This window comes from Drosophila virilis, chromosome 4 (genome assembly GCF_030788295.1).
Source record: "Drosophila virilis strain 15010-1051.87 chromosome 4, Dvir_AGI_RSII-ME, whole genome shotgun sequence".
Classification (NCBI taxonomy): Eukaryota; Metazoa; Arthropoda; class Insecta; order Diptera; family Drosophilidae; genus Drosophila; species Drosophila virilis.
Genome location: NC_091546.1, coordinates 24,311,531 through 24,324,820, shown reverse-complemented (window position 1 = coordinate 24,324,820; position 13,290 = coordinate 24,311,531). Strand labels below are relative to the sequence as shown.

The following is a 13,290-nucleotide window of genomic DNA, read 5'->3' as shown; positions in this document are numbered from 1 at the left end:
TGCACTTATTTAATGTGTTTATTATTAAAATTAATATTAAAAAATGTAAAATATTAACAAAGTTAACATTAAATAAGTACCGCACAAACTAAATGATTATTTATTTGGAATATTTAATATTTCTTATGCACAAATTGAGTGTAAAAATTTTAAGTAATTTTCTTATCGACGATATTCTAAAAAAAAAACATTTAAGAAAATTTGTTGAATCGGGCTCTTGAAGTTACTTTAAAAAAAATTATATTCAATTATTAATTGTGTGCATAATTCAAAGACTGTTTAAATTTTTAATCGATGACATTATGAAAAAATATTTAAAAACCTCTTTTTTACGGCTAAAATATATAATAAATAAAATAAAACAAAAATTTTTTGTAGGTGATTTTGATATGTTCAAGGCTAATTTGAAAGATATGGAACAGAAGACTTTCTTTGCATTCTCGGCCACGATCTTGTGTAGGGTATACGAAAAGTAAGAGAAAAACATTGGATAGAAAGTTGCTCAACCTTACGCACAGAGCAGTCATTGGAACTGGAGAAATTGCCAGGCTGGCAAAAAACTTGAGCCGCCACAAAATTTTTCCTCACAATGCCGCAGCAGCAGCAGGGCGCAGGGAGGGCGAGATAGGTGTGGGTTGTTGCCAGCAACTCAAGAAAACTCATTCGCGCTTTTCAACTAACTAGAAAAGCGGCTAAGAGGAAGAGAGAGGGTAAGTAAAAAAAAAAACACCAGAAAAGAATATACGGCAAAAATTATTATTTACGCACGGATGGTGTCATCTAATTATGAATTCATTTTGCTTGGCACTGTGGCACAACAACAACAAAAATGGCGCTGCTGCAAGTTGGCAGCAAAGGCAAAAGAAGAAGAAGAAGAAGATGTCGAAAAAAAATAGCAGAAGAAAAGGACACGGGCGCAGTTTCTTGAAGGCGAAGGCAACTTCCTTTTGGCTTTTGGGCGCTGAAAATTAACGAAATGCGCGCTGGCCAAACAAAATGGCGCCAGCTCGGACAATACACCTGCAGGCGGGCAGGTTCAAAAAAAGGGGGTGTGGAAGGGTGTGGGGGTAGGGGGTGCCATAGCAGCGGCTGCTTTTAATGCAATATTTTCCAGCATTTTCGCTGAGCTAACGATAAAAAGTTTTATGCACGCATTTTCAGCATTTTGCATTTTAGCCAGGCCAAAGAAATTTCATGCTCTTTGAAAACTTGTTAAACTATGATAACCACAATGCTGGCCCCTCCTTGGCGAACCCCATCCGCCCCGGCCACGCCTCCCCCCGCCCCCAAGAGAAAATAGTGCGAACCAGCGTAAATAATAATAAGCAAGCTGCATTTCTGCACAGCCTTGCTGCATACTCGTTAACTCGCCTCTGTACAAGTTAAGAAATGCATAAAATTTGTTAACAAGCAGCAAGAAAAAAAAAAATAATAATAATAATCTAAGTAATAAGAAATGGCTGCTCTATATAGCTGTTTCTTTGGTCACCCGCGCCATTTTCTTAGCGGAAGTAACTAACAAGCGCGAATTTCGTACGCCATTTATATTTTTTTTTTTTTTGTATTATTATTACGAAACACATTGTTTGGCCACGAAATGCGCAACGGTTCAGGTTAAAATATGTAAAAAGCAGCTCTTGCTGGCCACAAAGCCCGCTAATGAGAACAAATTAGAAAACAGCATATTTTATTAGTAAATGTTTTGCATGCATTGTTTAAGAAATTTTCTTTTTATACTTAATATATTTAGATATTACCCAGCTTTTCTCGATCCAAGTGTTTTTCCCCAATAAAACGTTCTAACGGTCAATATGATTATTTGAATATGAGAATCCCAAAAAGCATTTACCCAAATAACGTATTTTTTTGATTTTCCAAATCAGCTCACAAAGAAATGTATCCAAAATCTCCTGGATTAAAAACAAGTTTAATATAATCATTTTTCGCCTATTTTTCACGCTTTCTGGTGGAATTGAACGTCGTTCGCTTCAGGACCAACAGCTGCATCAACTCGGATGAACATGTTTAAAGGTTTTTAAATTTGCTTTTAATTTAATAAATAAGTGCGAGCTCGTATTTTAAACTTTATATTTCGCCCATTGCCCAATGACAACTAGAAAACAAGTCGTTAAAAAACGTATTGAAAATTATCATTTGGCAAAAATGCAGCAATCACGATTTGAGGTTTCTGTCAATTTGGCAATAGCATGAAGCCAGCATCATTTATTTCAATCATTTATCAAAACTTTGGGCACAGACTCTCACTGGCCAGTCTCGGCAAACTCAAAGACAGCCAGCGGCTAATGAGCCAAGTGCGTCTCTGTCAATCCACGGAACTGTGAGTCAGTTGACTTGGCGGCTGGAGAATTGGTAACGCAGACGCCTCGGCCTGCCCCGCCCCGTCTCGCCGGCCAGCTAAGTTGACAGGGCAACAGCTGAAGCCAATGTGGCCAAGTTAAGTGCGCACATTCATTAATTTACATTAAAATGTAATTAGCGGTCAAAACAGCGACAGCAACAACAATTAAAACAAAAATGGTTGAAATACAACAGAAAACAAAAAAAAAAAAAATGAAGCCGCAAAAATGTGCGTTTGTTCAGCGCAAAAATTAAGTGCAATTTTAAATAAATTTTTCAATTTTTTACGTAACTTGCTAAAGCCACAGCTAAGAGACATAATTGAGTATTGATGTGGTTTTTGAAAAAAATCAGAAAATATGAAAAATAATATTTGAATAAATACTAACATTGTGAGAAAGTAGAAAAGATAGGCAGATCTACAAGATGATTCAATCAATAAACTTTAATAATATATTTTATATATTCCACAAATACCCAGAGAATATATATTTTAAAATGTTCTACAGAAACAAGACACACAAATTTTTCCACTATCTATAAGTTCCACTTTGGTGTAAGCTCCAATAAATTACAATATAATAAAGCGTTTCCATAAAATATTTCATATTTTTATTTCAATTATAAAAATATAAAAATAAATGCTGAATTTAATGGAAATTTCGTGGAAAAAATAATATTTTGTTATACAGGAACCTACTTTTCGACCGATCGTCTCTATAGCAGCAATATTATATAGTTGTCCGATCCGATCGGTTTTAACATATGTCAAGACGCTAACTTTAACACTGAGAGACCAGTTCGCATAGGAGAAGAATGACACACAGATGGACATGGCTATATTAGCTCTGTTGTTGAGGCTGATATAGGATATATATATATTTTATGGAGTTGAAGATGTCTCATTTCATGACAAGAATACGATACCCTCTAGAATGGTAGAAGAAGGATTTGCGATTCTTTAACATACACATTCAAATTAGCTAAAAACAAGGAATTGCTTTCCAGGTTTTTAAGCACACACCTTTGCAGCCACGTTTGCCGTCCCCAGCCATTAATTTCAGTGCTACAATCAGCTAATTTTGCACACATTTTGATAAGCTTTGTTGTTTTTGTTTGATATTAAAAATATTTTATGCCTCCGCTGGGGCTGTTGCATTTCTTTTCTGTTCTATTTTTTTTTTTTTTTTGTTTTTTGTTGTGCTTTTATGCGCATGCGACGCCTGTCTGTTGCCTTCTGTTATTTTTTACACCTATGCGAGATTGACAGGTGTGGATTGGGTGGCACATTAGCAGATACACACACCTCGCACATACACTGGGTAATAATTATGCGCGGCATGCACATCATCATCGTCAACATTTTTATGATAATGCTCGTAATATGGCACTCGTGTTGCCTGGCTCTTTCCCCTTTTTTGCCGCCAGCCCCTTCTCCCAGCCAGTTGTCATCTCCCCCGCCAATTAGGTAAATTGTGTGCTATTTTCAATTTTAAAAATTCAGCGCACTTTTGCCGCTGGCTCTGTCTCTTTCTCAGTCTCCGCTAATATCCCTGTCTCTCTATCTCTATCTCTGGCCGCCTTCCTGGTTGGCTTAAGTGGCTGCCACAGCTGCCGGCAACAAAAACAATGGCTAACTGCGATTTGTTGCCGCTGCTCGCTACTCGCCAGAAAAATTAGTCAACTTTCAAGATGGCGTGCATGCACGTGTGTGTGTGCGAGTGTGTGTGTGTGTGCGAGTGTGGGGGTGTCCATTAGCAAAATGGAGCAGGCTATTTCTGATTTAATGAGCCAGAGACTAATGGATTTGCAGCACGTTTTATAGACTCTAGGTGTCTGCGATTATACACGCGCCACTCACATCGGTTTACATTTTAGCTGTGAGCAAATAATTGCTAATAGTTTCTGCCTACGAGGGTTGCTTAAACAGTTTATAAATATTTAATTATTTTGATTAAGAAGCGTATACTCATATGATAATTATATAATATAATATATATAATTAACATTGCATTTAAGTTTTAAGCAGCAACAAGTTAAAGCTTTGGATGAATAGTCTAAAACTACATCTACTGATGATGAAACGAAGGGTTTGCAAGGAACTCCATTTTATAAATAACCTGGTATTTCATTTTAAACCATTGAGCAGCCCTCTTATAAGCCAGTTTTTTTTTTACGTTCTTGAATTTTTCTTCACTAATGGACCGATTGTCGTGCCTTCTCTGCAAACAGAGAAGCATTTGAGTCGTTTGTCATAAGTATGATAAATATGGTTTCATATTTTGCTGATGACTTTTCAGTTATCTGTGGTATTCGGGTATGTATGCCCATTGTCAGGTTGTTGACAGCCGCTTGTATTCTGAGTTGAAGCGAACGACTCAATTTCAACAGAATATTTGATTCAGTGTATTGAAAGTAATTAGTCAGGTCGTTAATTTCTCTTACAAAAGACTTCAAGTTGGGCCTTTTGTTAAATAAAAATAAATAGAAAATTCTAAAATATTAGATAAATAATAATTTATCACCTGTTAATCAAACCAACAATATTCTTAGCTCTAATTTATATTTAGTCAATCGCATCCTTAAAATGTTTTCCTTATGATTTTCTCATACTCGGAACACAGTTTATTTTTCCCCCACCGACTAAGTGAAGCGAAATCAAGGACTGTGGACTCGTCCCATAACCGAAACCCAAATCCGAATTCCACACCAGAATCTCAACGACCCGGGGTGTAAACTGCAAAAAATAAACAAACAAATGCGCCTCATTACATGCGAAATTAAATTTAAATGTTTGCTTAATGTGATTCCAGAGTTGGCCCAGGGCCACAGGGCGATCAGGGTAAAAATAAAAAAAAGGTATGTAGCCCAAAAGAAATAAAAATAAATAAAGCAAACCAAACAAACCCAAGCACATAAAATATAATTTCATTTTTGAAGCCCTGGGCTAACCAGGGAGCATTCCAGCCGCTGGTCGGTGGCGACAACGCATGCTTAGAAATATTTCTGGTATTTTATTTATTTTTATTTTTTTTTTTTATTCTTACTGTGCGTTGTTTTGCGACTGAGTGGAGAAATTAGAATTGTTGTGGGTGTCTGCGGTCGCCGGTGGACGCCGACGGAAGCCGCCAACGCTGCGACGTACACATTTCCTCTGCGCCCACAGTTTGCGGCAAAAATTTAATATATTTTTCTTGGGTGTCAGGCAAAATCATAATAATTTCAATATTTTTGTAACGCTTGTCAGCGTCAGGGTGACAGCGCAGGGCGTTTATTTGACAGGCGGCGGGGGCACGGATTAGAGGTGTTTGCTGCGCCAGAACAGACGCTCAATTAAAATATAATTTTTGTCGAAAAAATACAACAGAAAATAATATAAAATAATAATATGAAATACCGAATAGCGTATACGGTGTTAGCTCTGCATTTCACATAACCATAAATTAAAAACTTAATAACGAGCGTGGCGTGCGGATTCGCACAAAACCAGGACATGCCCAATACGTACGTGTGTCCTGTTTGGCTGTTCTGTCCAGGCACAGACACACATCACATATTCCAGCCGGCTCCCTCCCGCTCTATAGCCCTCCACAAACCCCTCACTCGTTACTCGCTTGCCCTGTCCTTTGGCGTGGCTCGTCCTGCGCTCATCCTGCGGCAGCAATAAATCGCTAACAGCAAATAAATCAACGCGCATAAATTCCAATGTTCAGCGACGAGCCTGACCCGACTTTATTTACGACATTGCGACAAAGACACTTACGGCAAAATGTTGGTCGCACTGGATAAAAATTGTGCAAAATGGGGAAAACAAACAAAAAAAAAAAAAACATTACATGCAACGGCCTGAGGTCATATGCCAGAGAAATTCCAATTTGTTCGCATGCATTTCTATTAGATGTGCCAACTATTAAATATTGTAAGTACCTTAAATATTTCATTTTAAAAACTTAAATGTTTGAATTTCTAACTATTTCTTGCACTTTTTTCCCAGGCAATACTATAAATTTAATACAAAAACATTAAAACCAATTCTTTTTAGTATATAGGTAATTTGTTTTGGCTCCCGCTAATAACTTTTACGATTCTCGGTTTTTTTAAACTACAATGTTTAAAATTTGCTCATAGTTATTTTAGTTTTCATCTAGGGAAATATTGATATTTTGTTTAAATAGATGTCATATTTTTAACAATCATCACCAAATAGGCAATAAGATTTAGTTAGGTATGAATAAAAATAGATAAAATATATGCATATATAATGGCTGTCGCACTATAATGGGAACGAAAATTCCCATTCAGAGCTGTAAGCCAATGAACACGAAAAAGGTTGACCTCAGTGTCGTGGCAATATGTCGGCACTCATATAGTCCGGCAGGGAGAGGGAAAAATGTCAGATACGTTGTCCGTGGTTAACCAAAAGCAGTTGCCAAGGGTTAAACGGGTTAACCCCATGCAAAAATGGCTGTAAAAACAAAATATGAGAAGAAAAAAACAGGCGAAGACTCTGCGGAAGAAGATGAGGTAGGCGCCGCTGTCGGGCGACGAGTATATTTGGCACATTAAAACAAAAGGATGCCGTGTTCTAGGCAAATAGACAAAGGGATTCAAACACACACACAGACACATATGCAAGTCGCCAAATCAAGCTTTGATTTATGAGCAGCCAAAGGATGGCACCGAAGCCAAGAGAAAATGAAAACGAATATAAAAAAAACTCAGAAAACTAACAAGGCGCACATATTAACACCCTTGTAAAACTGTAAAACCGCCGTGAAAAGTCTGGAGAATCCGGAAGGAGAGAGAGAGAGAGAGAGTCAACAAATCAAAGTAGATCCTGAACCCGTTCCCTAGCCGGCAACTATTAGTTGCGCCACTCGGCGTCGCATATACACCCAGGCATGGTGATAATTTATTTATTTGGGATTATTTATTGCACATACATCATAATTTTGTGCCTCTGACGGCAACGCCCAAGGTTTGAAGGGGGGGGGATGTGGAAAATATTTTATTACGATTTCTTGTAGGTAAGAGAAGATGTATTCCTTTTCTCTGTTTCTTTTTTTTTTTTTTTTTTTGCCATATCCCAGCGATAAGCGGCCGGCTCAAGGATATGGCGAGCACAGCCGAAGAAGAAATATAACTTTTAACAATGAAGGATGAGCCATAAATTAAAAATTCCAAACTTCAAAAACGTAACAATAAATACACGATACAACAGCAACGGGACATGCAGTTGATTTATTTCTGCCTTGGAAAATCACAGAGCCCAAAGCCAGCCAAGTCTGTCGCAATACCCAACTACCATCGATGTCAAGGTGCCGCTTATGGAGACGGAAGTATTTATTTCATAAATCGTTATGAAGTAATGAAGAAAATGCCGAGGCTGATGTAAGTTTCGGCCAACCGACAGTTAAGATCACGCACAGCTCTAAAGATACAACAAACGAACAGCGAAACTTCGACTTTTTTTGGTGTCTATGTGTATGTATTTTCTAGCTGAAGCAAAGAAGAGTTTAATAAATGTATTATTAACCTATTATTAACATACCTAAGGAATAATTATCAACTTTTGAAATTTTTTAAAAATATATAAAAACCAATTCCATATTGTTTTTCAGTAAGAAATAAAAATAATTAATATTTTTCCAAAATAAAGTAAAATGTTAGTTTAAAAGTTTTTAGTCAAATATATAGCCAACATTTAAAGAAGTAAAAAATAAATTGATATATTTTGATACAAATTTTAAAATGTTGAAACTTAGTTCAACTTTTCAACTCACAACGAAACTCAAACATAAATGATATTGGAAAGACGCAAAAAAAAAAATATGTGCTAAGGAATAAAAGCCGAAAACACATAAAAAAAAAATACGTGGCGCATATTAAATTCTTATAAAAATCAGCGCGCAGGATACGCGGCGGTAATGCGCGATTCGAGGATATGTGGTAGGGGCGACGATAGGACGCTATTGTTATAGGTACTTTTATGATGCCATTGTCTCCCTCTATCCCTCTACAGCTACGGCTTCGACTGGCGCTCATGCTGTTTGCAGCAATATTAAAAACTTGTTGCTAATATAAAATATACGGACACGGCTGCCAAAGCAGTTGATCATGACGATGATGATGACATCAATGACATTTGCTGCGGTTCAATAAATTCGCAAGCGTTTGGCAAAAAAATATCTATATTCCGTACACTTAGAGAAAAGCCAAGGGAGCACGATGTTCGTATTCCGCTAAGACCGTAATTTCTACTTAAGCATTTTTGAAACTTTAAAAAACTTAAGAAAATCTTTTTCTACCATCCAGATTTTCTCTATTTATTTGTAAATCCATCTGAGTTCCTGCTAGAATATTAGATAGTCTTCCTTATTTTTTTTGAGTGTATCCATGTAGCATGTTTATAGCGCCTAAGTAGGCTGAGCCTCACTGCGCATTTAATTGTTATATGGATGGCTGCATGGCAATTGTCAGCACAGATCTCTTCACGTTCAGGCCATTGACAACACCGCTGGGACTCGGATTGGGATTGGTTTCCACTGGGTTTGGGTACGGTTTAGCCTCTTCTTCGCTGCCGGCTCTGGGCCAGGGGTGTTGTTTAGCGGCCGGATAATCCGTTGCATGTTGCCGTTGCGCCGTTTTTGATTAAAATGACATGACAAACACACAAGCGCGCGCACACACACACACACACACACACACACACACACACACACACATAGCTTTCGGAGGGGGTGTTGGTTGGGAACTATGTTGATTTGAATTGTCTATAAGCTGCTCCGCGTTTGCCCATCGACTGCAGTATTTGAAGTGCCAAAAAGCGCACTTTGCCCATTGCTGTTGCCCTTTTCTTTGCTTTTTTTGTTTTATTTGTTTTTTTTTTTTTTTCAGTGTTGTCGAGTGCGCGTTTTAGTGAAAGGATTTATGCCCGTTGCTGCTGGTGCTGCTGCTATTTGTTTAGCCGCTTAGTTTAGCATTTGCCCATTGTTTTAGGCCAAATAAATTGTGGCTCGATTTGAGCACGTTTGAACTTTTTGTTTAAGCCAGTTTGTTGTTTTTGTTGTTTTTTTTTTCCGTTTGCTTTGCTGACAACAAAGTTAGCCGTCGCGATTTGCTTGGGTTCATTTCTAGATTTATGAAATTGTGCTTGATATAAGCTAGAAGCGATTGTCATGGGAAAACGAAGGGAGAAAAATTTAAAAGAAAACTTACCAAAAGATGCTTCTACCATATCTTTGATTTATAGAACTTCGTCAGTCAATTAAAATCGTCTGCCTATAAGAGAAGGATATACAAATGGATATTGTATCGAGCTTTTTTCAAATATTCCTACATCATTTAACTTTAAAGTCTTGCGGCGTTACTTTTGGCAAATAGCACTTGTCATTTGTCGTTATCAAATAGAATTGTGTTGATAATTTACTGTTAATAAAACCCAGCAGGATTCGTTAAATGTGAACCTTTCTTAAGGCTTTCCCATTTAGCTTAAAGTCTGGCAACGCTGACATGCGCCTAATTACGGTTCTCATTCGAAACACAAAACATGCTTTAAATATGCAGATTAAGCGAACGCATGAATTATGCTTACAAGCATAAATATATATGTATATATAAGTGCATACACATACATACATGCATGCACACATACATATGTATGTATAAATGCACGTCTTGCGACTGCCTGTTGCGTAAGATGTTTCTTGTGGAGAGCTATCAACGTATGTATGTAAATATGCATGTAAGTACATACATACGTACATATGTGTACATACCTTTTACATTAAACAGCGACAATATCTTTCAGATTTTCCCTTTTAAATATTCACACACAATATTTTAACTTATTTTTTCTTAGCCACTAAACAAATCCACTTAACAATCGACCGCACTTAATTACGTCACGTCACACACACACACTCACAGCCATATAAAAGCGTGTACAGGCTTGTTTGCGTTATTTTGCCATTCACACAAAATGCCGCAATTTTCGGCCATTCACGTTTAATTTCATGGCAAATGGCAAAACGATAAGAAAATTAATATTAATGTCAATATTTCTTCAAATAAAACCAAATTAACTGACTTTGATATTAAAGAATTTAAATCGTTTTATTTATTTACTCAAATACTAAATGTTCCTAAATATTTTATTTTAATAGTAATCACAGTCTGTCAAGTTCCTTCTGTTTACGGTCTCCAAAAGCCAGTTAATCGAGTCTTTGCCAGTTTACAGACAACTCATTAAATCAATACCTTAATTGCTTTTATCTTGTCTGCCCCAGGAAATTATACTTTATGTAAGGTCTGGAGTGTGGCAGCTCTTTTAACATTTTCTAGAGCTCTTCGTATAAGAAGACTACGGCAATCTTTAGTTTTCTAAAGATTCTATAAGCTTGACATTATTTCATTGATAATATCCCATTCATAATCACGAAATGCCTTTTTCTTTTGACTTTCCAACTTCGCACACTTTGGACCACATTTTCGAACGCTCCTTTTATATTAAGGAGTGGAAGTTTCTTCTGAATGGAGGAAATTATAGAAATTGTCAGATATATGAATATAATTCAGTTTCCAATCGATCAGTTCTTTGCTGATAAGATTATTTTGCTTAGAATTAGACAAGAATAAAGAATATCAGATATAATAACCTCTTCAATATTCACTAATATTATGTGCAAATCTAAATCAATTTATCTCAACGTGAACATATATATGCAAGATATAAGACTATAAACTACTTATTATAAGGAATAATATCTGTATTAAACTATTTTTTAAATTCTACATAAACATATAAATTCCACATTCATTTATAAGAAGATTCAACAACTCATTCAATTGAGTTTTTACACCGATTATTTGATTCCTCGTCTTTAGAGAAATCTCTTTCATCTTATAAGTATATTTTCGAATGCCGAAACAAATGTCAGGAGCACACATCCATTTCATCAGAGGAGACTACGATAACAGCTGCTGTAGGCTCCTCAGTGCTGGAGGAGCTCGACTCCTGCCTAGGAGAGGCGTTGCTAAGATGATGAGCAGCCGGAACTGATTCTGGTTGTGTTTGATAAATCCGTTGCTCCACTGCACCAGATGCCAAGGTTACATATGACGCGGCTCCATTGATCTGGCCGTACAAGGATGAGATGGGCTCCACGACAACCAAATGGTCAAAGTTCTCGTGCAACCAGGCACGATAGTCGACGAGTTCATCGTTTATCTGAATAATGCAACCTGTGCTTAAGAAAATGCGAAATAAATATTAGAATCAATCGACTTGCAGATACCCAGAACCTAATCTCAACCTTGATCTGCATTGGGCATGCGAAATATTATATATTATATATGGATCGACTAAGCTCTTGACGCGAATCAGGTAGAAAAAAATAGTTTATGATATGGAAGATGCCTCACAAACATTTACTCAACTGCAGTATAGCACTCATTACCAAAAAGACCGACTTACCCAAAATGGAAGAGGAGGTGGCCGTGTGACGCAGTTGGCACTCGCCTGGCGGATTGACTGCCTGACTGAGGACACGATAGGCCCATTGGAAGGCCTGCCTGACGCTAACAATGGCAAAGCTGGAGCGGGCCACATCGTTGCCATTCTGCAGCGAATCATCGATGGACAAGGCCGATGGCCTGGAGTCGATGAACGTGTTTTCCTTTCGCTTATAGCAGCCGCCATCTCCTATGGAAATAGCAATTTGTGCGTAATTAAAGCGTATACCGTACAGCTCAAAGAACTCCAAGAGCAGAACGCCCAGATTTGCCTGTGCATGGAAATTGTCACGCGGATGCAATTGCAGAAAGCTGATGCACATGAGTAACAGTGAATAGGATGAGATGCCGCCGCTGAATGCCTCGTTGAGCTTGCGCTGCAGCATGAACTGTTTCAGCACCAGGACCAGTTTGCCCAGGCCTGGATAATCGCGCAAATAGGTTTTGATCAGTTCCGCGGAATGAATGCCGTCGGATATATTAAATGACACATCGAGCTTAATCTGCGTTTTACTGTCCGTGAACTTTATTATCGGCACCAAAGCCGTGTCCACCACATGCATCGTGCCAGCCTTCACAATGTCACGCCTCAAGAGCTCCAATTCGAGGGAGCGCAATGGCAGCTTCTCCCAACGACCTGCCATATGTGGAATGAAGTAGAGTCAAAAGTGTTTGGCGCTACTCACCCAGCACGACGAGATCAATGTCCGAGTTGGGCAGAAAGAGGCCAGTGCGAAAGGAGCCAAAGATCTCCACCAGCGCTTGCGGCCAGAGCTCGTGTATGATGCTCTCAATTCGTTTCACCAACTCGATGCGCACGGCATGCTCAGTGGGTGTCGGCAGTATATATCTATAGAAATGTTCGATCTCCTCGTGTAGTCCGATAATGCCGTCGCCGTAATTATAGTTCGCCTGTTGCCAGGGACAGCCACCAAATTTGCGTGTTGCTTGCATTTCGCTTCCAATTGTGATGAAATTAATTCGAAAAAACGATTAACAGCTGTTTGCTGCGTTGCCACCTGGGACGGCAAAACATATGTGAACATAAGCGAATCGATCGTGTCACGTTTAATCACGAGCATGCACGAATATTCACTGTCATTTTGCTTGCACAGCTATTGGCATACATACATATATGCAAATATACGTGATCAGCATTAACTCTTATCTCGACTATTCATACATACATATGTAATTTGTGTAATGACTAGATTTATCCAACATACGAAGTAAATTTATTCGTCCAATGACACGTCACTTACACACATATGTATGTATGTATGTGTGTACGTTGATGTGCCGACTGCAGACAGTTGCTTTGTATATCCACTGCGTAACACTTTTGATCCCTTTAACTGTTAGTTGTAGTTGTATTAGTGTGAATGCTTGCTTGGTGTACGTGCGAACGTAATGAATAGA

General features: G+C 38.0%; 1 protein-coding gene and 1 long non-coding RNA gene across 4 annotated transcripts in view; one reads left to right on the top strand and one right to left on the bottom strand.

Annotated features, from left to right (window-relative positions):
- Positions 1 to 704, top strand: part of LOC138911274 (uncharacterized) — a 33,748-nt gene extending 33,044 nt beyond the window's left edge. The window contains exon 3 of one of the 2 annotated variants that reach the window (XR_011416746.1): positions 461 to 704. This is a non-coding gene — a long non-coding RNA (uncharacterized lncRNA). Of the gene's footprint in view, positions 1 to 378 lie in introns of both variants that reach the window. The other variant, XR_011416745.1, reaches the window with a different exon arrangement.
- A 10,205-nt stretch (positions 705 to 10,909) lies between these two features.
- LOC6633950 (non-canonical poly(A) RNA polymerase protein Trf4-1) lies at positions 10,910 to 12,884 on the bottom strand. 2 transcript variants are annotated; one of them, XM_015169678.3, is made up of 3 exons: positions 12,558 to 12,882; positions 11,834 to 12,061; positions 10,910 to 11,601 (listed from the first exon to the last, which is right to left on the bottom strand). In XM_015169678.3, exons 1-3 carry the CDS (start codon positions 12,823 to 12,825, stop codon positions 11,294 to 11,296), a joined length of 804 nt encoding a protein of 267 aa, XP_015025164.1. In that variant the 5' UTR covers positions 12,826 to 12,882; the 3' UTR covers positions 10,910 to 11,293. The 2 variants fall into 2 exon arrangements, with proteins under 2 accessions (XP_015025164.1, XP_002057837.1); XM_002057801.4 differs by having other exon boundaries at positions 10,918 to 11,601; positions 11,834 to 12,508; positions 12,558 to 12,884.
- Positions 12,885 to 13,290: the final 406 nt, after the last annotated feature.

Excerpts from the sequence above, each read along its gene's own strand:
- LOC6633950 (XM_002057801.4), bottom strand. The coding sequence starts at position 12,825 with ATGCAAGCAACACGCAAATTTGGTGGCTGTCCCTGGCAACAGGCGAAC. Across the intron at positions 12,509-12,557 it reads CATTGATCTCGTCGTGCTGG|GTCGTTGGGAGAAGCTGCCA; the intron begins GTGAGTAGCGCC and ends CACATATGGCAG. Across the intron at positions 11,602-11,833 it reads CACCTCCTCTTCCATTTTGG|GTTGCATTATTCAGATAAAC; the intron begins GTAAGTCGGTCT and ends TCTTAAGCACAG.